Here is a 27,056-nt window from a genome sequence, read left to right as displayed (position 1 = left end):
TCAAAAACTTTAATCAGTTCTAATGATTTTTTTAAAATGATACATACATAAGTAGTTTTTTTAATTGTAGTTTGTATAATTAGCATACTACAATTAAAAATAGTTTTTTTAATCGTAGTATGCTAACCCGCCAAACTGTTTTTAGCAGCAAGTCATTGAATCTTACATGGAATCTTACATCAAATCTTTGGACAATAGAGAAGCAACTACTGGGGAAAAAAGGCAAATGCGAAAATATTTAAAAAAAATTTCCATGCTTATGGATTAACACCGAAAAAAGTGACACAAAATCAAACTGTGGATTTGACGGGGGACACTTTAAAAAAAAACTAAACTACTTGCATGTCCCAAAATTGAGCTTAATTTTTTTTTGTTTAAATAAAAAATATGTAGAAAATTTTATTTTAAAAAAATGCAACTTTAAATCATCCAAATTTCAACCAGTCATATTTTATATTTACATTTAAAATTTTTAAAATTACCTGGATGAAGTATGCTGCTATTTGTACCTACTGGAACTAAAGCTCTCAAGTTTTCTATTTCTGTATTTAAATTCTTGTTATCTTCTTGTAACTGTTCAATAACCATGCCTTTGGATTCTAATTCCATCTAAACAAATATTGATAAACTCAACTAGAGCTTCAAAAATATATTTCATACAACATTACAAAAGTCTAGAAATGAGTAGAAAAAAAAATATATATAATAACAAAAAAGACTTTTCATGTTCCAATTTGAAATTGAATTCAAAACATAAATAACTTGTTTTATTTTTTATCTGAACTTTTAAAAAAAAAATTTTATGCAGAGTATTACAAAAACTTATGAGTATACAAAACTTATGTTTATTTATCAAGGTATATTTAAAAAGCTATGAAAAAAGTACTCACACTTACAAAAAACTAAAAATTCACTTAAAATTAGTACTTGTACTATATGTAAATATTTCATGAAATATAAAATCTATTTCAGAATACATTTGATTTCACATTGGTTCATTGATACATATACATTGATACATTGGGTTCACACAATACCAACAAGACCTCCAAAGTGAAGTGAATACACATGAAGACAAAGATAAAAACACATGATGGCAAAGATGAACACACATGATGGGAAAGATAAACACACATGATGGAATAGATAAATAAGCATGATGGTAAAGATGAATACACATAATGATAAGATGAACACATAATGAATATTCATAATGATAACACACATGATTATAAAGATGAACAGACAAGATGGTGAAGATAAATATGATGGCAAAGACAATATGACTACTATAGTTGATACTTTAATAAGAAAATTAAAACTTTTTTTTGAAATAATCCTTCACCACTTTTTTTTCATTTTTGTATCTTAACTTAAAAACAAATATGCAGTAAACCTTAAAAATTTTATTAAACATGTGTAATAGAATTTTTATTGTTAACATTAACGACAATTCTTATTTTTAAACAATTTTCTACATAAGAACTTAGATTTGATGGTCTGGTGGAATTAGAATTTTATAATAAAACACTTGTGTGTGCATGAATAAAAAACACTTGCATAATTACCATAACTTTAGTTAATACTTCCTTCTGCTTCTCCAATTCCTAAAAAAATGATTATATTTAAAATTACATACATGCATACATGCATACATGCATACATACATACATACATACATACATACATACATACATACATACATAAATACACACACACACACACACACACACACACACACACACACACACACACACACATTAAAAAAAACTATTGTGCCAAAATCTAAATTTTAAAACCAATATTATTTAAAATGTTATGTTATTTTCATTTTTTTATTCAAAACATGTTATTTTGCATTGGAGATTATTATTACAAAAAACGTTATAAAATCAAACAAGTCATACTTTATTTAATTCACTATTTTGACCTTGATGTTTGGTAAATGTAATTTGGTACTTATTTTTTTCCTAAAAATGAATATAAACATTTACAAAGAAACATATAAAGAATATAATTAAAAAAATTTAATCATTAAGTATAATAAAAAAAAATGAGTGCATAAAATTATACAAAGAAAAAAAGATAATATAAAGAAAAGAGAAGTCAAAATTAAACCTGCTCTAGTAACAATTGAAGTCTTTTGTTTTCTTTTTCTTTTTTCTTCAACTCTGCTGAAGTTACTTTGTTGCCTTTTCCTTTTGAAGAAATTTCTTTTCTTTCTGACATCTTTTCTGCTAGCTTGTTAACTGCTTGTATCTTTAAAGTTTGCTCTTGCTTGACAGCTTTTTTCAACGCCTCAATTTCCTCATTTTGTTTTTTTTCCACAATATCTGAATGGGGTAAAACAAAAACCATATTTATGAATTTTGGCGTTCAAAGTAAATTTAACTGGTGTTAAAAACTTTTGTGAACTAAAACTTGAATTTGAATTAATTGGTACTAATTTAACACTAGTGTTAAATTAGTACCAATTAATTCAAATTCAAGTTTTAGTTAAAGTTCGAATCAAAGTTCTTATTTGTTCATTGTTTTTTTAATTTTATATTTATTTGGTCATTTGTTCAAATTTATTAATTAACACTAATTCTTATTACAGTCAGAATGTTTATCATTGTTGAGCGTGATTTTATTAGTACCTAAATTTTATTTTCAACCTATTTTGACAACACCATTTACATTTTAAATGACGACAGCTTATCTCTTCTATTGTTAAATTCAATTTAAAACCTATGTGAAAAAAAAAAACAGTTTGAAAATATGAAAAATTATGTTAAGAAATATTAACATTCTTTAAAACTAAAACTATAAAGATGCAGAATGATAATATTTTGAACTTCTAAATCCACTTTAAAATCCATTTAATGCTTGTGTGTAAAAAAAAAATCTCACAATTCAATCTAATAATGTTGAATACATTTCTTGTAGGATTTATTTATTGACCAAAAACACTAGTAAACAGAATAAAAAACATTTAAAATTTGTAAATAGCTACTTTGAAATCAGTTAAATTAAAATAGCATCTTAATTAAATAAAGCCAAATACACTTAAACATAATTAATAACATAAGGTTCTTAATAATTATTCTAACATTCAGCATAATATGAAGAAGTTTAAATTATTTTCAACTATTTACATGCTTTTGAAAAGCCCAAAAAATTTAGCACAAAAACAGTATGTTCGTATTTAAAAAAAAAAAAAGATCTCTATATCTGAAAGAAAATTTTTTTTTTATTGTTTATTGAATAAATTCATGTTAAAAATCATGTTCAAAAAACTATAATAAATAGAAATAGTTTTATAAAAACATTTATGATATTTGTGCAACAGCTTTGTTGAAAAACACAAATTAAAACATACAACAAATTAAAAAAAAAAATTTAATTTGTTTTTAAAAATATGTGTACAATAACAAATTAATAAATTTTAGTACCAGTTTTTATCTGTTCAATACTTTCAATTCTTTTGCGAACTTCATTTTGAAGTTCAGTTTCTAGGACTCTAATTTTTTCATCAGCCTGCATTAAAAAAAGAATAAAAATTAAAATGAAAGCAGGAAATAATAAACATATACATGAATTTAAGTAATATGCACATACAAGTATATATACATATCTTTTTAACTACACAAATATATCTATGTGTGTGTGTATATATATATATACAAAAACATTAAAAATACATTTATACATACATATATATATATAAATATATAAATATATATATATATATATATATATATATATATATATATATATATATATATATATATATATATATATATATATATATTCACACAAACACACACACACACACACATATATATATATATATTTATATATATATATATATATATATATATATATATATATATATATATATATATATATATATATATAAAAATTAGAAAATCACTAAACAAAAAAAAGTTTTTTTTTTTTTAATGTGATTTTCTTCTAATTTATAATTGCTCTGTTCTTTTAAGAACATTGAGAACTCTATTTTGTAGAATACATTTTAAAGTTGTTTAAATATATATATATATATATACATATATATATATATATATATATATATATATATATATATATATATATATATATATATATATATATATATATATATATATATATATATATACATATATAAATCTACATATATATATATATATACATATATATATATATATATATATATATATATATATATATATATATATATATATATATATATATATATATATATATATAACAAGTACCTCTTGCAACGTTTTGAACTTTTCAAAACTATCAGCTTTATGTTTGGCAAGTAAATCTTTAATTTCAAGTTCAAGCATTGTCTTTTCTTTTTCAAGATCACAGATTTGCTCCTCTGCAATTGATCTTGCTAAATCTTCTGACTCAGCTTTTGCTATTGCTAATTCAAGTTGAGCTGAAAGAGAAGCTCGGTCTTCCTGTGACATATGAAGATCATTTAGAAGATCATGCGACTGTTTACGTTGTTCATCAACTTGCTCATTTAGCTCTCGCGCTTGTGTTTTATAAAGATTCTGAATAGTTAATAGATTGCTTATTTCAACTATATATATATGATTATATATATTATTTTAAATACATATAAAATTATTCAACTAAACCTCTACAAAAAAACTATAATAGAATAAAAATACATCAGAGAAATATTACAGAAAAGTATTGCTCAGCCTCTAGTTGATTTTGCAATTCTTTTATTTGAATATTATCTGCTGCAGAAGCACTGTAAAACAAAAAAAACAAAAAAAAAGAATAGAGAAAATTAAAAATATAATTAATATAAGGAATATTTCAAAATTACTTTTTTAACTTGTTGTATGCTTCTTGTAGTTGTTTCTTTTCTTCAAGAGTTCGATCAAGATCAGATTTTAATTGTTGTTCTTTAGTCTTCTGTGCTGTCAATTCACTTATTACTGTATTAAGTTTATTTTGAATATCATTACGATTTGCATTTTCATCTTTCATCAAGCTATTCAAACTATCAATCTAGTTTGATACAAAAAAGTAAAGCATAGAAGATATATTATAAACTAATGTTTGCAATATAAAAATATAAGTTACATATCAACTTTTTTTCATCTGTCAGTGTATTTTAAGATTTAACTACTTTAATGTATTTGTTTATCTAACATTTATTACACTGTTTTTACTTTAGCATTTATTGCTGCAAACAAACTTTTTATCTTTAGGGGAAAAAAAAATTGTCAAACCAAGTGTTTTTGTCAAAACAAGTGTTTTTGCACAGGCTTGAACACATTTGTCAAAACAAGTGTTTTTGCACAGGCTTGAACACATGTGACAATTTTTAATAGTGCAAGTTAGGGAACTTTATGTGGAACCTACTCATCTGGCTTTTATGCTACCCTCAATAACTCCTTAAGCCTCAATAACTCCTTCCTCTGCATACCTTTATCAAACATACTGCTTAGTTTCTTATTGAAATAATCATTTATCAAATTACAAAAAAATAAACCTTTACATATAAAAAAAAACATTCAAAAAAAAAAAAAAAGTAGTCTGAATAATTTTTACATCACAAAAATTATAAAAAGAGTAAAATAAAAAATATAAAAGAATATAATAATACAGTATATAATTAAAAAAAAAAACTAAAAAAACTAATAAAAACATTAATAAAACATCCTAACAACAAATAGTTACAGAAATAACTACAACTTACTAAACCTTGAAATAACTTAAAACTGACACCAGTTTTTTTACCACATGAGCAAACATAAATGAAAGACATTATTAGAACCAACAAACAATGCTTAACTTAATTACAATTATAACTAGGGAGATAACTTAAATTTTTTGTCATTTAAATTTTTAAATGTCATAATTTTTTATGTCATAAGATTTTTAAATGTCATAAGACTTTTAAATGTCATAAGACTTTTAAATGTCATAAAAGAAATATATAAAAGATCACTTTCATAAAACTTTATAAAAGTTCATGAAGATCACAGAATTAAAAAAATCATGGGTTATAAACCCATTGTAAACTATTGTAAGAGAATTTTTGAAGCAAATACAAATGTTAGTGATTTGAATTAATTTGCATAAACATTTATTGATGTTTTTTATTTTTAACTCTGATACTAAATGATAAATAAATATAACTTAATTCTATATGAATTCAGTCATACATACATACAAATCAGTGTATAAAACAATAGCCGGTCAACAGTCAAAGACTGCTGAAATGACTAAAATTGCTATTTTGACCTCCCAAAATAAATCCATGCCGGTCGTGGTTGACTGGTTGAAAAAAAATTAGAGTTTTGAAAAACAAGGTTTGACAAATAATCAGGATGTAATTTGAAAAATGCATATACTAAAGTCATTTAAGTTTTGAAAATGCATTTAAAACAGTTTTATTGTTTATGATATGCTACTTTAATATGCATCGCTGACGAATATTAAATATGACATAAACTATTTCTATTAATTTGCTTCACTTATTTTGATCACTTTTATTTTACTGGTGGTGAAAATTCTTATTTCATAAATGATTGAAGTACTTATTTTTTTATTATTTTAATAAAAATATTTAATACATTATCTTAAAAAATATATATATTTAATGAAAATCTCATTTTATGTAACATTAGTAATTTTTGAAGTAGTATTTTATAAAACGATTGCCTTTTTAGTATTAAGTATTCCATTCAAATAGCTGTGCACAAGAGTTAATAACATTTTTATCTATTTAACATTAGCGGTTTTGATAATTTTAATGAGCAGAGAATGATTTTAATGAACAAAATGATTTTAATGTTATTATTTGAAATTGTTGTACATAACTAAGAACATTTTCTCTTCCAATTATACTTTTTTTTATTCAATCTTTTTATTTAATATTCTTGTAGTTTTTCCAGCCATTTGCAAAATCATTGCAATAAATTATCTTTAATTAAATTCAAAACTATTAATAGTTTTCACTTTCTTTTTTCTATTAATCAAGGAATCAGATGCATATATTTGAAAATATTTTTTTAGTAAAAACTTTGTGTTATGTAAAATAAGTAATTTTTATATTATCTATTTACAAAATGATTTCTTTTAGTATTAAGTATTCAGTTTGAACTAATTTAACATTTTATAAAAATTGTTTTGACATTAAAAAAAAATAATTAAAAATTAAATTACTTGAAGGTAATTTGAATGTAAGTTATTTGTGTTTCTATTTTAAAATGCATTGATTTTATTTAAAATTATTGTTTTAAAATACAATTTGTTTATTTTGAAAGATTATTTGTTATTTTTGTAAATATAAAATTCAGTCATGAAAAACTATTACTAAGATAAAAATTTAAACAAAAAAAATTTAAACAAAAAAATTTTGAAGGTAAAAAAAAACTCCTAAAACATAATCTATATAATAGCACTTCACTAAAGTCACTTTATTTGAAACCCAACATGACATCTTCATAAAAGCTCTTACTTTGATAACATCAAAGACCTATTAAATGTTCTAGAAACTTAAGAAACCTCTAAAAAAAAATTTTATTTAACAGTTTTTAAAACTTCTTTTATTTTATTATAAAGAAAACATTTAGGAGGTGGGATATATTCATTTTTTTGAACATTCCTAATATATAGAGACATGTATTTGAATAATTCAGTGTTAAAATAAAACCAAAGAAAACCAGGAATAAGATAAATAAAATAAATAATTATGGAATCCTAGGCCAAGAATGATCAAACAGAAAATAGTGGGCATGTGGAGTGTGTAGAAAAGGAATATGAGCAAACTCTATAATTTGTACAATTTATAAGCAAAAGGTTTAAAAGAAACTTCATGATATACAAGGTGCTCATAACACTGTTGATCTTGAGAGTAGATAATGCACATTTGTTACAGTGAAGTAAAAAAATATGTTGATATAAATAATGTAGGTAAGATAGAATGTATTGATATATTTTTTTATCTTAGAGAAACAATTGGATCAACTGGTGGACAAAAAGTGTGTTTGGGCCAAGTTGAGAACATTTTTGCTACTTCTAACAGCATTAGGTGCATCATTAAAGATAAAAAGAAAGATGTTTACCACATACATCCACAATTATGAGTTATGATTTATTTCAGTAAAACACAGACAATGAAGGTTGATGATGTTCAGCACTTGAAAGAACAAAGAAGATAATGATTAGAAAGATGTGTGGTGCAATTCGAAATAATAAATAAAAACAAAGAAGATAATGATTAGAAAAATGCGTAGTGCAACTCCTAATAATAAAAAAGAAGAGACACATTACTAAACTGGGATAAGAAACAGCAACTGTGTATCTAATAGTATGAGTCAGGGAAAATTGAAGTGTTTTAGTTAAGTTGAGTGTAAAGATGCATTTGATTGGTTATCACTAAGTAAAGATGTATATGATTGGGTATCAATATATGAAGATACATATGATTGGTCGTCACTATGCAGAAAGTTGTCAGTGTCAGGCAAAAAAGGCTGAGATAAAAGTAAGAAAACTGAGTTACAGATGATAAAAAATTAACATTTAACATTATAAATGAAAGTTTGATATGCCTAAATCAGTCAATCTTTTGGTTTTTTCTAATTTTCTAATTGTTAACATAATTTAAAAATTTAAAATTTTTTTCAATATATCTCTATATAAAATTAATACAAAATAAAATCAACAATTAATATATAAAATATATATATAAAAAAAGCTAAATGTAAAAAAATATAAGTTAATAAAAGTAAACTTACTTTATTTTGACTTGCTTGATAGTCTTCTTCTAGCCTTACATTTTTTTGTTTAATATTTTTTAAATCTAATTGTAAGTCATTAATTAGACGCTCAAGATTTGCGGCTTTTGATTCAATACGAATTCTTTCTTCTCGCTCTTTTTGTATATCACCAACTAAATAAATATTTTATTAATTTAAAAATTTAATTATTGCTAATATTAGGTCATCCCTGTACAAACATATTATGCAAATCAATCATTAGGCCGACACAATACTAAATAAACCAAACCAAGAAACTTTTAAAAATCCCCCCCAAAACCAATAAAATTACCATAAGCTGTTAAGACTGAAATATTTAGGTATTAAGTGTCTATTAGGCAAACACAATAATGATTAAAAAAACTACAACTCTGAGTTAATCACGTACTTAACTTTCAGAAAAATGTTTTTAATATGCTTAAAACAGACAACAAGACTTAAGACATCTGGTGAACAAAACAAGCAAAAAAAAGTGATAAAAGCTAAATAAAATAAAAAAAAGATTGCATAATTGGTTTGAGCCAGGTTGCCTAGTGAATTAATTTTACCTTTTTTAAAAAGAAGAAATTACTAAATGAACTAGTTTTATGGATTACAACAAAAACCAAGACTAATTACTGAGCCACACAATTTAAAAACTGGAGGCCACTTAAGTAAACATTTTAACTTGGCTTTATTTTGAATTACCAATATATTAGTTGATATTTAACTTGCTAACTCAAATATTAAAGCCATAACTATTTTATAGATTTTGAGCAGGAATAATACAATTATGAACTTTGAACATTTTTTATTTAATATAACTTTATTGTGGTGCAACAAAAAAATAAAAAATAAATCAATCAATTTTAAAATTCTTGTAAGAGCATGAAGTGTTTAACTTTAACTTGCTATTGAATAAAATATTTATTCATAAATTAAAATATTTATTCATAATATAAAACTCTTATTCAAGATTTTGTAACTTTTTATACAAGACATGTTATTCTTAAAATAAATCAAAAAATTAAAATTGTTAGTTTATTGAAAATAGTTAAAGAATGTGAACAAACTAAAAAAATTAGTACAATAAAAAATAAAAAACAAAAAAATGTAAATTGAAATAAAATGTCTGTTGACTTTGTTTAATCTCTGGAGTCATTTAAATGCGAAAAAACTAAAATTAACACAAAATTACAACACACTTTCAATTTCAATTGAAATCAATTGGTTGATTGACATATAGAATCAACAACTTTTTCATATTGAAAATCTGCATCAAGGCAATATACTAAAAACCATGCAAACTATAAAAGTGGGTTTGCAAAAAGAAATTTAGTTTAAATTAAATTTTGTTTTTTCTCATTTGTCTGATTGATTAACAAATTTTCGAGTAAGTTTTCTGCTGTGATAAGTTAATAAAGCTTTAGCCTATATTATATTAACAATTAAATTGTACAGTTATTGTAGAGCAGTAAGTTTGCAAAATACACATAAATTCGTCATTGTTTAATTTAACAGCCTTTGATTTTAATTACAGTGACACAAAAATACTAGAAAGCTATAACTTTTAAAAACAGTGAAAAATGAAGTCAATAATGAATCAATAGGAAATTTTCTAGATAAAGCAACTAAACTTAAAATCAACTGTTTGTTTACTATGGTGAATGTAGGTGAGTTTCCTATTCAAGTCTTAAAGGATCTTTGTTAGAGATCACTATTACCAATACCAAATAATTTCAAATATTCAGTAAAAAATTTTTAATTAAACATAGGCAGGTGGGTAAAAACACTAAATAGAACCTAAACTAATTGCATTGTGGGTAAAAATACTAAATAGAATTAAAACTCATTGCAGTCATTGCAAAAGGAAAGAAAAATTCTCCAGGTTTTTCAAACTACGCTTTGTTCTGAGAGAAATTTGAAGTGTTAATCAAAACTTGTATTACAGAAAGAAAAAGAAAAACCCAATGTTATTTAAAGTATAATAATATTGGTATTAGTGTTAACTTTTTGTCTTAAGCCAGATGCTAGTCATGTAAGACAATTGCATCCATGGGTGCTTTCGCCATATAGAAAACCATATTTTTTATTTTTTTTAAAGATTGAGTAGATATCTTCAATGAATCAATTAACTAGTGTTATTTTGATAGCATATATGTGAATTCTAAAGATTTAGTTGTACTTGACAGTAGACTTCTTTTTAGATTTTTTTACTTTGAAGGTTAAAAAAAGTATGGTAGCAAAAAGATAGCTTTTATTATCATTAATATTGAATGGCTTGTTTTTCTGTTAAATAATTGATACACAGAGATTATTTATATTCAAAAGATTATACTAAGTTAATATTTTAATGTTAATTTAGTTTATTTTCAAAAAAGTATTAACATTCTTATAAAATTTAATAAAGATCAGTTTAAATACAATAAATATCTATTATGTCATGTGATTTATATTGTTGCATACCATTTAGTTACTTTAAAACAATAGTTGTAGACATCATCAAATGATTGGTTAGCAAAAACTTGTTTTATCAATAAATTAAGTTGCTTTAAATTTTATGTTAAGTTTAATAAAATTCAAAATAAAATAAAACAGATTTTTTTGAATTGAATTTCTTTTTTTTCTTTTTTTTCTTTTCATTTAATAGAGTGGCTTGTATATTAAGAAAAGATAATAAAAAATATCACATTAAATTCTAAAATATTTAAATAGTTTCTAATTTGCAAAAACATTTTCTAAAAATTCTAAAGCTGCAAATTGAATTGTGTTTGTTGTAGTTATTAATTTAGATAACATTTAGTTTAGAGTTGTTTTAAGACATTAGATATCTTAACTTTAATTGGCTAATAAAAAATTTACTTAATAATTACTCAACTTTTTAAAACAATCACAAAAAAGATCTCAGAAAACATTGAAAAAATGTGATAAATACCAATATATATCACATTAATATAAAATATAAAACAATTTTTACTAAATTACTAAAAAATTACAGTAAAAATGGCATCAGTTCAGAAAAAGGAAACGCATCACATAGTTTTGAACTTAAAACTTTAGGCTTTAATAAAAGGAAACGCACCACATAGTTTTGAACTTAAAACTTTAGGCTTTAATAAAAGGAAACGCACCACATAGTTTTGAACTTAAAACTTTAGGCTTTAATAAAAGGAAACGCACCACATAGTTTTGAACTTAAAACTTTAGGCTTTAATAAAAACAATATTAAGAAGATTGTTTTAATGTGTGTCTCTCAAAAATAAATTTAATTCAATAATTGCAAGTAATTATTTATAAAACTTACTCTCTTTTTCCAATATTTGAACTTCTGATAGCTTTTTTTTTACATCTGTCTCTTTTAGCTGTCGATTCTAAAAAAACATAATTGAGGTTAAAAAACAAAAAACTGTATGCTCAACAAAAATCTTTCAAAAGAACACCCCTCTGTAAATCACACACAAAATACTCTGTATATGTACTAAAGAAAAAGAAAAAAAAAGAAAATAATTACAGTAAAGTTTGTTTTCTCCATTTCATATTTAACCTTTAACTGTTTAAGCTCAAACGCAATACTAGCTTTGGATTTTTCAACAGCAATAAGTTCATCTTGTAATTTTTGCATGGCATTGGCATCACTTTTATATTTTGTTCTTAATTGATCAACTTCATCTTTCAATAAAGCATTTTGTTTTTCAAAGTCTCGACATTGATTATTTGCCTGTTTAAGAGCAGCTGTTTCAGCTTGCAGAGCAGCTTGCACTTTCATTAACTCTTTTTCTATATCAGTCTGAAATTAAAAAATTCAAATAAACAAAAACTAACACAAAAAATAAAATATGCACACACACACACACACACACACACATATATATATATGTATATATGTATATATATATATGTATGTATATATATATATATATATACAACCTCTAAATGTGTTCTATATAATAAAATAATACGGGCATTATAATAAAATAATACGGGCATTATAATAAAATAATACGGGCATTATAATAAAAAAATAATACGGGTGTTATAATACAGGTGAAAAATTTAAGAAAAAAATATTTTCAAGGGTCCCTCAAGACCCTTGAATATCAGACAAGTCCATAATATTATCAAAAAAAAGTTCTTTAAATATATACCATGTTAGGTCTTAAAAGAAACAAAATTATATATAAACTTCAAAAATAATCATCACTTTCATAAAAGTTTTTATTATAAATTTCACTGCCTAAAAAATTACATTTTCAACTAAAAATAAAAATATGCAATTTTACAAAAAAAAATTTGTTAAAATATTTTTCTTCTCGATGTTTTTTAAAAAATGATGATTATTTTTAAAATTTTTATATAGTTTTGCAACCCAACATGATATACTTTTAAAAACTGTTAAAGGGTCTTGAGGGACCCTTAACAATATCTTTTTTTAAATTTGTCAATACCAGGATTATTTTATTATATAAAACACATTTAGAGGGTGGCAGCAGACATTTTAAAAAAAATTTGTTTTTTAAGACACCTAATTTAAAACCCTCAGAATTAGGAAAAGTTAATTTGAAAAAAATAATTTGTAAAAGTAAAGAATTTTTGTCAAGACAGGAGAATAAAGTTAGAAGATAGAACCTTTCAGTTCTCTTAAAATTACTGTAAATGAAGAAGAGTGTAGACCTTTGAGAATGACTTAAGTACTGTGGTTAGAAAAAAATTATTTAATAATCTTAAAATTTTTATATAAAGAAACTAATATTAAAGAAAAAACCTAATCATAGGATAGTTGGAGTGTCTTTTAGAGTTTTTAAATATTGAAACTACTTATTCAACATTTAATAGTATTTTTTTACAACTAATAGTTCAGCAAAAATTGAAGAGAGGATTAGGAATTCTGGAGAACACATTTGTAAGAATGATGGAAATATTGTCTAAACCACCAGCTGTAGTAGATTAAAATTGAGAATTGACTTTAGCATCAAAAGTTGAAGTGATCAAACCTAAAAGAAAGATGTCAGATTATACTGAAAAAGAAAATTGACTTTATTGATGACAAAGTTCCATTTGGGATTTGTGAATTTGTGAAAGGAAAGTGGAGCGGACATCACACTCCCAACATTATGTAAGTTTGAGACTATAAAACTTCAACAAGAAACTTGAGGTTCTCTAAAAAACTAAGAAACAATGGTCAAATGAAAATTGAATTTGCAAAGTTCAGCAGCTAGAACACGATCTTCAACAGTCGAAAATTGATGCTCAGATTGTTTTTCAATTATTGACAGAAGATTGCTTCACAACTGAACAAAAAGCACTTTGAGAAATAATCTTGTTGCTGTTGCTAAAAAGGATCCTTTGGCATCAGAAAGAGTTGCAGCTCTTGTTGTTTCAAATAAAGCTCCTTCTCCATGGAACATGGAACAGTTCGATTAGCCAACCATATGGTGGAAGGATGCTTCCAGTAACACTAGGTATGAATTTAGTTTTTGATAGTTTTAGTAGTTGATAAATTAATGATAGGCTAAACTTTTAAAATTTTGCATTCATTATAGGTTTGTCATTAGATAGACAAATTTCCCTCCAAATTCATCAATAAGTGAGAAAGACCTTGGTCAAGTTCAAGCAAACACAGGGCTTTTAAACAATGGCATAAAGAAATAGCTGCTACTATTAACCAGTCAACCTCACAACAGATTGTTGAGGACAATTACTCCATAAAATTTGATGAATTCAGCAAGAAGCTTGCATATCATTTCACAAGCTCATTAGTTCAGGATCACACTGGGTGTTTTAGGACTGTCATACATTTCAAGGACTTCCGTGAGCTTAAAAATGAAATTATATTCATGGAAGTACGTCCAAAAACTACATTGTGAAGGTTGGAATTAATGGAGGAGGTGGGTTTATGAAAGTTAGCCTGGGAATTATTAAATTAAATCACAAACCTAGTATTTCCCCAGAAAAACTCAACTGCACAAGCAAGGTTTTTAAGGATACTGGTGTCAAATGACAACTCATTATTGCTGTCTCTGAAGAGCTGCAAGAAAATTATACTTATGTTTTGCAAGTATTTGAGTTGATTAAAATGTATTAAGTTTATTTAAATGTCTCACTCTTTAAGCCAGCAGGTTTCAATATCAGAAAAGCAATATTTTTGTGACTACAAAAATATTGTTTATTCTCTAATATTTAAACTACCTGAAGACATTTTGGTTTTGAAGTTCCTTTCTCCCATGTAATTGCATCATAAATGGAGTTTTTAATCATCCGTTTGCTGGGCTACTTCAAGTTTTTTCTCAAGCAACTCTTTTGAATGATGCATTACACATTAAGCAACAGTTTTACCATGGTGTAATATATCACTTTGTTTTTCTTGTTTATATTAATGTAAATTGGAGAGTTTTACTACTGTAAAAAGCAAAATAAGCTGCCATTTTGCATGTTTGTGCAATCAAAAAAATATGAAATTTCAAATGTAAATAACTTGCCAGGACATTGTAATCTGATTTTGATACTTTTATCTAAGTAATCCCCATAGTGTGGGCTATCATTCCGCCAAAAGGTTTCTCCGGGTCAGAAAGTTAAGGTTAGAACCTGTTTTATAACATTGTGTGGAAAAAAGCTCTGTCTTATTCTGTGGAAAAGTAATAAGATCAGACCCATGAATTAGAGATGGAATGTTAGAATTACTTTAGGTAATGACACAGTCAGACTTACTTTAGGTAATGCTCAAGATTTTCCAAAAGTCTCTAGAATGTAACATCTGAGATAAGATACAAGATTTAGTCAATTGAGAGTAATGGAATATATTATCAGACAGGACCTTTTTACATTAATTTCTTGCAATAATAAAATAACATTTGTTCTCAACAGAGATACTCTTGTAAAAAAGACCAAAAAAATGGTTTAATATAGCAATTGCACAAGAAGGTGAAAAAGGCGGAGCAGAATGAGGCTTGATTTAAAACAAAAAGAAGGAACAAAATATTCCATAACCCAGGATAAGAGGCGCATTTATGCATACATATTATAGATATATTTTTGTTAATTCACCTCCTCAAGGCTGAAAAGGCCACTACAGCATAGAAGGCTACTTAATTGTGGTTATATTATATGTTTATAAACATATAAATATGTATATTAAAGTTTAGAAAAAAAGGTTGTTTCGAAAGTTTGTCTGAGAAGATTAAAGTGGTTTGGGTATCAGCATGTAGATAGGTAGTAACTTCAGAAGAAAATAGTAGAGGTAGAAATAAAAAAACTTGGAGCAAGTGGATTACATAGAGTATGAACAAGCTTTAGTTAAGAAAAGAAAATGTTTGAGATATTGTATATTAGAGAAACAGCATAAAAGGAGAAGGCTAAAGCTTGATGGTGATGATGATGATAATAATAATAATAATAACAATGATGATGATGCTGATGATGATGATGATAATGATGATGATGATGATGATGATGATGATGATGATGATGATGATGATACAGATGTGCCGTAATGCAACTAAAATGTTTTGTATCACAACGTGCTTGTTCGGTAAAGCATCTATTGTTCGTTATTGCAACTTTTTTGTTTGCTATTGCAACTCCGTGTTCGGTTTTGAAACTTACATCGTTACGTCGTCAGCTGGCATAAAAAAAATTTTGTTAGTTAGGCAAAGAAAAATTTGTTTGGTGAGTGAAGTAAAATATACTGGTATTAAAACAAAATTGTATTTTTAGAAAGTAAATTTATGGAAATCTATTATATATCAGTAACCTATACAATTACACATGTGTTTAAAGTTGTAAAATTTTTTTACTTAATTTTTATTTACAAAATTAAGACAAAAAAAGCACTTAACTTAAAAGTGCATATATTTTTTTGAGTACAATCAATTTTAAAGTTTATCCAACTTTGCAAACCAATTTGTGATATACCTAAAGGGTATGAGCTGGCTAAAATCAAAGTGATGTATATCGATTTCTACTCAATAATTGAGTAAAAGTTTATTTAAACCACTCTGATTCTAGATAGCTAGAATCTAAGTGGTGTAAGTCAATTTCTACTTAAAATTTCACCTAAAACGTTATAATTTTAAATAGCTCATATTAATATTATTAATAATATACTATATGCTTATAATAACATTATTATTAATATAATGGTTACAATCAGAGTGGTTCAAGTCACTTTTAAGTTGACATAAAAGTTATAACTTTTATTTCTTAAGTATATGACTATTTAGTATTCTTTAGTATTTAGTATTCTTAACTATTAACTATTTAGTTAAACTATTAACTATTTAGTATTCTTAACTATTAACTATTTAGTATTCTTTTAGTTTTATGATATTAAAAGGTTTTACTCATAAAAAGTAAAGTTTAGATTATCACTCACTCCTAAAATTTCTTGTTTTACTCAGGACAAAATCTAATCTAGAGATGGTTATGTTATAGAACTATATCGACAAAGTTTAGATGTGGAACTTATTTTTTGCCAGCAATTTATAAATATGAATTTATTTATTTCCTTTTTTTAGTTATGAATATAGCGTATATTTTTAAACAGTAATAATATAATTTCAAAGAGTTTAAGTTATATTTACAACAGATTAAAAAAGATATTATTGCATCAGTTGTTATCTTTATAAATATAAAGAATTAATAAAAAAATTTAACTTTTTCTCTTGTATTATTTTTATGTGTATTTAAGTAATATATCTGGCGAAAACTTTTACTCGAACATTATTATCTTTTGTTTCTTCAAAACAAAAGATAATAATGTTGGAGTAAAAGTTTTCATACTCCAACATTATCTTTTGTTTCTTCAAAAGATAATGATGCTTATAATAAAAATAAAAGACATTAAACAGTTTTACCATATTTACAATAGTTTAGTTTAAATGTTACTAAAGTCAATTTATTTAGCAAGTTGAAAACTATCTAATAAAGTTGGTTAAAAAATTATTAAAGTTTTTCAAACATATTCCTGACCACAGACCGCTTCCTGACAGCTGAATTAATTGCAAACAAATGTGCAGGGTGTGCAAGCTCAATTAAGTTTAAAATGTTAAAACAACTTTATTTTTTTCTTTAGCTATATAGTTGCAAGAGCAGCCTCCAAAACATAATGAAAAAGATAAATTTCATTATTCAGCCCTTAGGTATAATGACGGCAAGGACTCCAGGACTTCGGGATTTTTTTCCTATAGCAGATCATTAATCAACCAACGTGTTTAGAGCTTCTGCACACCAGAGACCATGAAAAAATAATGCTATAAAACTGGAGTCCTTTTGGAACACCTCCTGTGTGTGTGTGTGTGTGTGTGTGTGTGTGTGTGTGTGTGTGTGTGTGTGTGTGTGTGTGTGTGTGTGTGTGTGTGTGTGTGTGTGTGTTGTATTGATATATAACTAAATGTATACATATATACATTTAGTTATATTTATACAAGTTTATGCATGTATTATACTATATTTATGCATGTATTATATTAATTATATCTTCACATTTAGTGTCTTATTCCAAAATTAAAATCATGTATGAAAGATTTAAAAAGCTTCATCAACTCTCAACAACAGACTCTAGATTTCAATTTTAGACTGAATATAGACCCAAAAGGTTGTGATAAAACCCTGAAGATTTAATCTATATATTTTGAGTTTATAAATATTGTAAATACAATATTTGTCAACCAAAAATGTATTTTGAGTTTATAAATATTGTAAATAGGTTAATATTGAAAAAGTTTGTTAAATTGCACTTGCATGCACTTACTTGTATATACTAGTTTAAAAAAATTTGTTATACATTAGCTAGGTTACTGATTTAAAAAAAAGTTTTAAATTATTAACCTTTAATCACTAACCAAAGTTGATCAATTAAATCTTTTTTACAATATAAAAAATTCAATTACGCTTAACGAACTATTAAAACTTGTAAATATATTAAATTGAAATGTCTCATGCAATCTACAATTGTAGGATTGTCAGCTGTAAGGTGAATGGTAGTTGCCTTTAAAATGCTGTTTTTTTTTTTAATAATCTGAGAAAAGAAATTACTTTATTCAAAGAAGAGCTTTGTTTTGTTTTAATTTAATGAAGTTCATTGCCTTTTTTTAAAAGACTTGAAAGTTTTGTATGTGGAAGCAAGTGGCATTTGTTTTAATATGACATGTTTTTTTATTTACTCTTCGTAAACCATATATATATATATATATATATATATATATATATATATATATATATATATATATATATATATATATATATATATATATATATATATATACATGTATATACAGGGTGCGGAAAAAGCTCCCGTACAAAAGTAAAATTTAAAAAAATTATCTGTATGGTGTTTTCTTTCAATATATAGTGTGTTTATAGTGCTCTTTTGTATTCCTTTGTATTCTTTTAGTAATTTTTAGTATTATTTTGTTTTAAATTAAAGTGTAATTTGTTTCTCGCCTTGTACAGAAACTTTTGCTGTTTTGGCTGTTTATATTTTTGTACGGGAACTTTTTCCATACCCTGTATATGCATAGAGTAGAGCGGAACCATATTAGCAAACATAACTTTATTGAATTATCTTTAGATTTAGGTTTTTTCTTGTTTTTGTTTTTGTTTGATATTGGTGGTAAAAACAGCACTTTTCAACTAACTTTTTAACTGTTTTATTATCAGAAGTCCTTAGGGATGCTAAAGACTTCTGATGATAAGACAGTTAGGAATTCTGAGAGCACCTTAATAAAACACAACTTTTTAAAAAAATTGGCCTCTGACATTGAAAATGGTATATATTTAAAAAAATTGCTATATTATTAGGTCCAGGAATTTTAAAGACTAAAAAAAATTTATTTGGAAACATACAAAAGATTCTGATAACATGCTTTGTATCATTAGGTATGGTACCGTTAAAAATCTATTAGTTATACAACAATAAATAGTTTAGCAGAACGAAAAGGGCAAAAAAAATTAAAAATGAGTGGAAATAAATCTTTATATATAGCTTGCGTTTTAAAATATAAGTTTTGGTTTTTTTAAATATTGTTTAAGTATTTATGCATTCATAAGTTTTTGCTAACACTTAAAAATTAAAATTGCGGTTTGGGTTAATGCTAATGTGTGGTATTTTATGGGTGTAGTTTTTTTTTTTTGCGCAAATTTATTTTGCTCTATTATCATTTTCCGATAACTGATGACAAACTTTTTTACAATTTTTTTTACTTGCTAACTTAAAACTTATGGAAGCAATGAATCATTATACTGACTCAACATACTGACAAAATGTTACTGCTTCATTGGTCTAAGATTTGCAAAAACCCAAGATTTTCAAAACGTTTGATATCTTGCTTTGTCTTCTCTTACCTATAAAAGCTATGGCTATTCTTTTGGTTTTATGGGCTTGGTGAGATGGCCATTGAAGGTGCATAAATATTTTGTATATCTATTCAAAGTTTCAGAAAGCACAGCGTTTTAACATTTAGTATATAAAGAAAAGTGCATCAACTTTTATATAAACATAAAATATTTGTCTCAAGATGAATGGATGCCATAAAATAAATAATCTTATCTCTAGTATACAACTTAACCCTATTTATATTGGGTTATCAAGATATCTATTTATACTGGGTTATATTGGCATGCCCACAAATAGATTTCATTCTAATAAATCCATCATTAAATTTAATAATGGATAAAAATACAGTTAATTCTAATACCTTCTTCGACACAAATACACATTTAAGGCACTTTTTCCAAATAACACTATTCAATTCTAAATAACATCGATCAATTGTAAAAACTGCAAATAAAAACAACTCTTATTTAACATGGTAAAAATTGTTGTTTTAAAGTATGGATTTTAGATAAGTTTTAAAATTTTTCTTTAGTTTAACATGGTCCTCCACAGGAAAGGCTAACTTTGATAGCAAAATGTTTTTGATTTAATTTTTTCACCAAAATGTGGTTTTATAAACTATTTACAAAAATCAACTTAAAAAAATGTCTCGACTACCAAATTATTTAAAAAATGAATAAAAAAACTAGTAATTTTTGTGACAAGCTAGCAATCAAAATATTTATCATATCAAGCTGAAAATTGGTGTATATACTCATGAGGCATATTAATCCGGATAAGTGAAGCATTTTATATTGTTTACAGTATATAAAATATTACAACATTTGAAACAAACATAGAAAAATTGCTGGACGAATGGCCAACACTAGTCTCATAAAAAAATGCTTCCCTTATTTTATTTTAAATATCCTTCTCTCATCCAGATCTTTTTTAATTAAGTGAAAAATCAAAAAAAAAATTAGATCAAAAGCTTAAACGAGTCCTTAATTCTAATTAAACTTAATTCTGAGGAAACAACAAATATATAAAACAAAAGAACAAAACCATAATAAAAAGTTCATAAAAACATATCAAAACCCTCCAGGAATATATTTTGAGTTTTTTTCACTATCATCTTTGTCTAAGTAAACCTTTTTAATTTTACTTAGTTATTTTCTTCTCTTTTTGACATGGTCAGTGGACTTTTGAAGAGATTGCTTTATAGTTTCTTTATTCTTTTCATTAAGTTTCATAGACATAACATATCCTGTTAGTTGAAATTTATTTAGTACAAATAGGATTCCATTTAGACCTTCATTAAATTCCATAACAGATGAATTAAGTGCAGACTCTAAGACCCTTCTACCCCAAAAAACAATTTTTGGGCAGCGTCTTCAAATAATCTGGTTGAGTGCCTCATTGGCGTTTCGGATCTTACCATGAAGACATTTTTTTAGTATGTCATCTGAAGATAAATCAGTAAAAGTTGGTTTCAAAATGTTGAGGACTGAAACAGAAAAATTTACTTGCTCTACATAAATATCTTCACCATGAACTTTGTCTAAATGATATTTGCACCAAGTCTAAGTGTCTCTTGGGCACATACGGTGTCAATATTCTTTGTCATCGAAATCTGTGCAACAAAACAAAACCACCCAAACATCTTTTTTCATAGCATGCAAATTGTCAAGATTGTTTCTTACTGCTAGGCTATAGAAGTTCTGCATATAATTGATCACAGATTTATTTAATTTTCTTTTTTCATTTAGTGTACTTGTTCCTTTGTAAGTTTTAACAACCTTACAAAATCTAGTGCCCATTCTCTTCTGTACAATTTATATAAACTTTGAAATAAAAAAAGGTAATCAAGACTTTTAAAATTTAGTTATAATCAATAAAATTGCTGCAAAGTAAAGTTTTCAAAATTTGTGTTAGAAGGTGTCACCGACAAGACCACATTAAAATGGTAATTTTCCTTTGCATTTAAAGCATCTATGCAAAAATTATGATGCTCAAACTTATGATCAATTAACTTAAATAAGGTACTTAATGATTTTAATCATGATTTTTTAAAAATATGATTATATAACTTTTATATAACTTATATAATATTTATAAAAAATATAATATTATATTATTATATAAATTTTATATAATTTTGAATATAACTTTTTTTATAAAAAATAATAAAACAGTGATCAAAACCCACTACTTTACTAAATAGGATAATGTCAGCCTCTATGGTTAAGGCTATGAACTTAATTGATGAAACACTTTTAATTTTTGTAAACTATGAATAACTGTGTTTTTATAAAAATCTGTGAAAATGATACTCAATTATGATTTTAATAACCCATCAATTATTTTATAGTGCATTTGCAGTGGACCTAAGTTACTTAAGGCATTCGCCTTAAGTAACTTAGAAGCAAAATTCCAATTAAATGGCCAATAACTCTTCAACATGTAATGCAAAAGCTAGTTGTTTGCTAGCCAATTTGGCGGCTGCCACTAATGGTCCACTATGTAACCAATGAGCCTTACTACAGTGAAAAAGCAGTGAGAAACTCAAAATGCCTATAAAGGTATACTAAAATTCCACTGTAAAATGTTTGCTGGAAAAAAATGTTTGTTGTCGACTAAAATTCTGTTGTAACATGTTTGTTTAAAACAACAATTTGCTGTGTGTTTTTTTAAAAAAATACACAGCAATAATAAAAAAAAAGTTAAAGGATTGTTGTAAAGTTTTTATTCTTAAATAATCAAAAACTTTCTTAAAAACGTATATAAAAATATTTTATTAAACATTTTTTTTTTTAAAACCCAAGTACGAGATTTGTTAACTAACATATTATATAAAGATTACTTGAACTCAGAAACTTAAAAATTCCATGATGATATAAGAAATGTCAAAATTTTGAAATGTGAATTTATTTAGTTTCTAGCTTGATTTGAAGGAAATGAATAAAAAAAACCAGAATGTCATTTTTATGATCCCCATGCATAAACTCTTTTTTTTGATGCATTCGGAAATGCAACGCATTTTTTAAAACGGTTCTTATATTTACAGTTTTTGCTCAAAAATTTTTTTTAAATATAACATATCTAAAAAGTTTAGATCTTTCTAATTGGTAATACTGATGATGATGATGATGATAATGATGATGATAATGATGATCATGTGGATCATGATGATTTTTATATATGAATTTAATTGCATACATGTATATATAAAATATAACAAAAATTTTGAATAACAAAAAAAATACAGCCCTGGTTACAAACCTGGCCCCAGCTACTTTTTATTAAAGTGGGACCCAAACCCAGTCAAATTTCAACCCTTGTCTACTAGAGGTTTTTGTGGTTTAATAATAAAATTAAGACTGTTAAAAAAATGTTTAAAAGTTTGTTATTTCGTATAATAAAACAAAGTGCACATGGTCTATCCTAAAAACTGTACCCCCAACTCAAGTATTTCCAACAGATGCCCACTATGCATATATGAAGAACTTACATTTATACTATATCCAAAACCTGAAGAACTTCTAAATAAATGAACGAAAATTATCTTTAAGTGCAATCATGAGCTTTGTAATTTTTATTAAAAAATTACAAAGTTCACTACAAACTTAAACAATTAATATTTTATTTTGTTTATATATATATGTATGTGTAAATGTGTAAGTATATACATATAGATATGTGTGTGTTGCACATACATTATCATATAAATATAAATAAATATATATATATATACAAATACAAATATGTGTATATATACATATATATATATATATATATATATATATATATATATATATATATATATATATATATATATATATAAAACTTGGAGATTACCTTAGCAATTCCTAAAAGTTTGTTTTTTTCGAAAAGTTCCTTAAAGGCATGATCTGCAACAGCTTGGGCTTTTCGATAATCGTTCTCAATTTTTTTCCATTTTATATTTCCCTCTGTCTCTAGTCTTAACTTTTCTTTCAAGTCATTGTTCTAAAAACAAAAGACACGGTCTTTATAAAAAATTACAAAGTCAATAAAATAATTTTTTTTCTCAGACATTTTATTAAAAAAAGTCTTTACTTTCTTAATCAAAAAATGCAAATAGAAAATAACTGAAAAAAAAGAGAGATAAGATCCATTTGGATAAATCCTAAAGAAAAAAAAAGGAAGCGGTAATGATTCCACTGAAGCATTTAACGATATATCAGTTTTAGAGTTAAGGCCATTAACATCATTTTATATATATTTTTTATTGTTTGAACCATCTTCACTTCCAACAAGGCTGCAAACAACCACTATTAGAGTTAGAAGTTACTGGAGGAGAAAAGATGAAGTTTATAAAGCAAGATTAACAGACAACTTAATGATTAACAGACAACTTAAAAGATTGCAAATTATATGATTTTAAAATTACATCAGGAAAGCAAGATGAATGGAGCGAATTCCAAAGAAATGATGTTCAAGGAAAAAAGCTAGACAAAAAAGAGTTTTTTAAGCATTTTGGAACAGTCATAGAAAAAGAATGAGAATTAATTGCATGACAAGTAACAGGAAAACGAATTTCAGTAGATGGCACATGAGACAGCGCTCATTATAGTATTTATAGTAAAGAGAAAGAGAAGCAACATTACAACAATGTGACAATTATTTGTTGCATGACGACAATTGTTTGCTGAAAGAGCAATGTCCAATTATGTTTATAATGCATTTTTGCACCTTGTCTTAAAGAGAAAAGGCATCATTCAAAGATCCGCTCCAGATATGGCAACAGTATTCCATACAAGGACGGATTAGAGATTTATAGAGATAAAACTTAGAATTAGGAGTGAGAAAGTGGGGAGCATGATAATGAGATGCAATTTTAGCAGATGCTAATTTTGCAACCAATTTTCATATATGGTTTCTAAGATCAGAAAAAGAGTTAATCCTAGAAGACAAAGGTTAGATGACTCATCAAGTACATTACCATTCATAAATATAGGAAGATTTATATTATTGCAATAATGAATAGCTGAAAAAGTTTTATCTGAGTTAAAGATCACCAGCCACTGAGAACCCCATGCTGTAGCAAAAGTTAGAAGATAAGTAAATGATGTTATTTAAGCTTTTTTAAGTGATTTTTCTTATTCTTCAATTGTTCAGTCAACTCCAATGATAGTGCTAAGACAAACATCCATTTCTAAATTTGTTACTACAACAACAAGTAATCAGAAGTATGAACTGGATTAGAAAGATGAAAAAAATTGCATGTGATCAAATTAAAAAAAACTATTTACTAAAACCAATTTTAAAAAACTTTTTTAAAGAGGGTTATATCACCTTAATAATAAGTTTTCATATATGGTTTCTAAGAAAGATCAGAAGAAGAGTTAATCCTAGAAGAAAAAGGTTAGATGATAGGTATTTCTGATCTCCTTCAGATTTGTGCACTATTTAAAAAAAACCATATATATCAGAGCATTTATCTTTATTTTTAAAAAAATTGGATTTGGGGAAAAGCGGTCCTCGTGGTTCCCAGTCTTCTGTTGCTTTTCTTGAATAGTTTTTTTAAATGTTTCTTTAGATCATAAATAATTATTGTTTAAATAAAAATGTACAAAGGGGTCGTCCATTAATTACATCATACTTTAGAGCGGGGTAATGTTTTTGTGAAGACTCATACAGAACTTGTTACTAAAGAGTTACAATGTTGTGATGAGAGTGGGGTGTCTAAAATGATCAAAACTAGCGTGACGCAATTTGTGGACAACCCCAAAACAAACTTGATTTTGTGATTAAACAAAATTTGAAGCCATTGTAAAACCAATTGCCTAATCTAACTCTTTAAATAAATTTTTTACAGACTTTCCAAACTTTTATTGTCAAATATAGTCCTTTTTCCTGACTTTTCAGGAACTACAAACCCTGTAATTATTTTTTGTAATAATTTTTAATTGGTTTTTAACATATTTTGTAATATATCTATGTAAAGTCTAAATATTTCAAAAAAAAAATAACTTTATACTGTAAAATCATTCTTTCGAAATGGTTTATTCTACGATGCTGTATGTTGAGAATAAAAAATATTGTGCATATATATATATATATATATATATATATATATATATATATATATATATACATAAATCTCATAAATCTTACTTCTCTTTCTGCTATAATCAATTTTTTTTGTAATTTATTGCTGTCTTCTTTAGTAGATGATTCACTATCTAACTTTGCTTGCAACTCTTGAAACTTTGCTTCAAATTTTTTTTTAGTGTCTGTTTCAACATCTAATTTACGTTGTATTTCTTTTATGTCATGTTTGTATAGTGCAGCTGCTCTTTCTAAATCCCGTATTTTTGCTTCCCCATTTTTGCGTAGTTCCACCTTAAAAATGCAATATAATAAATAATAAAACACTTTATAACAAAAATAAACATAAATAAGGAACTTGTTTAATAAAGAAATTTTTAAAAATTTTTACCTCCGCTTCCCAATCACTGGTTAATTTCTGTGTCTTATTTTTTAAATTTCTGAAGAAAATTATTTTGAAAATTTTTAAAAACTATTAACAAGAAAACTAGTAACTAGTAAAAAGAAAAAAAAATTATTTTTTTCTAAAGAAAAAATCTTTTTAAGACAGAAAATGAACTACTTTAAAATTTTTTCTGATTCATCTTTAGCATTTTTCTCGTTTTTTAGTTGATCTTCAACTTCTCGGATTTTAGTTAACAAACTTTGGACCTAAAGTAGTTAAAATTTAAATTAAAAAAAAAAAAAAATGTAGTAAAGAATTAAATAACAAAGAATAAAATAAAAATTTAAGTTACTATGATCATCAGAATTTAAGTATGATCATCAGAATTTAATTCAGAATTTACTATGATCATCATCAATTACTATGATCATCAGAATTTACTATGATCATTCAGAATTTACTATGATCATCAGAATTTAAGTTATATTTAAGAAATTTAAAAAAAACAAAT

The 27,056-nt window shown here is 25.3% G+C and overlaps 1 protein-coding gene across 3 annotated transcripts in view; it reads right to left on the bottom strand.

Annotated features, from left to right (window-relative positions):
- LOC100212937 (rho-associated protein kinase 2) overlaps positions 1–27,056 on the bottom strand; it is a 108,811-nt gene that overhangs the window by 25,403 nt on the left and 56,352 nt on the right. For all 3 annotated transcript variants that reach the window (XM_065814509.1, XM_065814510.1, XM_065814511.1), the window contains 15 exons: positions 26,723–26,811; positions 26,552–26,600; positions 26,227–26,454; positions 23,926–24,075; positions 12,271–12,546; positions 12,064–12,130; positions 8,760–8,914; positions 4,835–5,019; positions 4,687–4,756; positions 4,260–4,550; positions 3,435–3,519; positions 2,119–2,333; positions 1,908–1,970; positions 1,569–1,607; positions 483–609 (listed from right to left, as the gene is read on the bottom strand). In XM_065814509.1, the coding sequence (XP_065670581.1) occupies positions 483–609; positions 1,569–1,607; positions 1,908–1,970; positions 2,119–2,333; positions 3,435–3,519; positions 4,260–4,550; positions 4,687–4,756; positions 4,835–5,019; positions 8,760–8,914; positions 12,064–12,130; positions 12,271–12,546; positions 23,926–24,075; positions 26,227–26,454; positions 26,552–26,600; positions 26,723–26,811 (2,089 nt within the window). The remainder of the gene's footprint in view (positions 1–482; positions 610–1,568; positions 1,608–1,907; positions 1,971–2,118; positions 2,334–3,434; positions 3,520–4,259; positions 4,551–4,686; positions 4,757–4,834; positions 5,020–8,759; positions 8,915–12,063; positions 12,131–12,270; positions 12,547–23,925; positions 24,076–26,226; positions 26,455–26,551; positions 26,601–26,722; positions 26,812–27,056) is intronic.

This window comes from Hydra vulgaris, chromosome 12, assembly GCF_038396675.1.
Source record: "Hydra vulgaris chromosome 12, alternate assembly HydraT2T_AEP".
Classification (NCBI taxonomy): Eukaryota; Metazoa; Cnidaria; class Hydrozoa; order Anthoathecata; family Hydridae; genus Hydra; species Hydra vulgaris.
The sequence above is the reverse complement of the archived record's forward strand: the minus strand, read 5'-3'. Positions and strand labels throughout refer to the sequence as shown.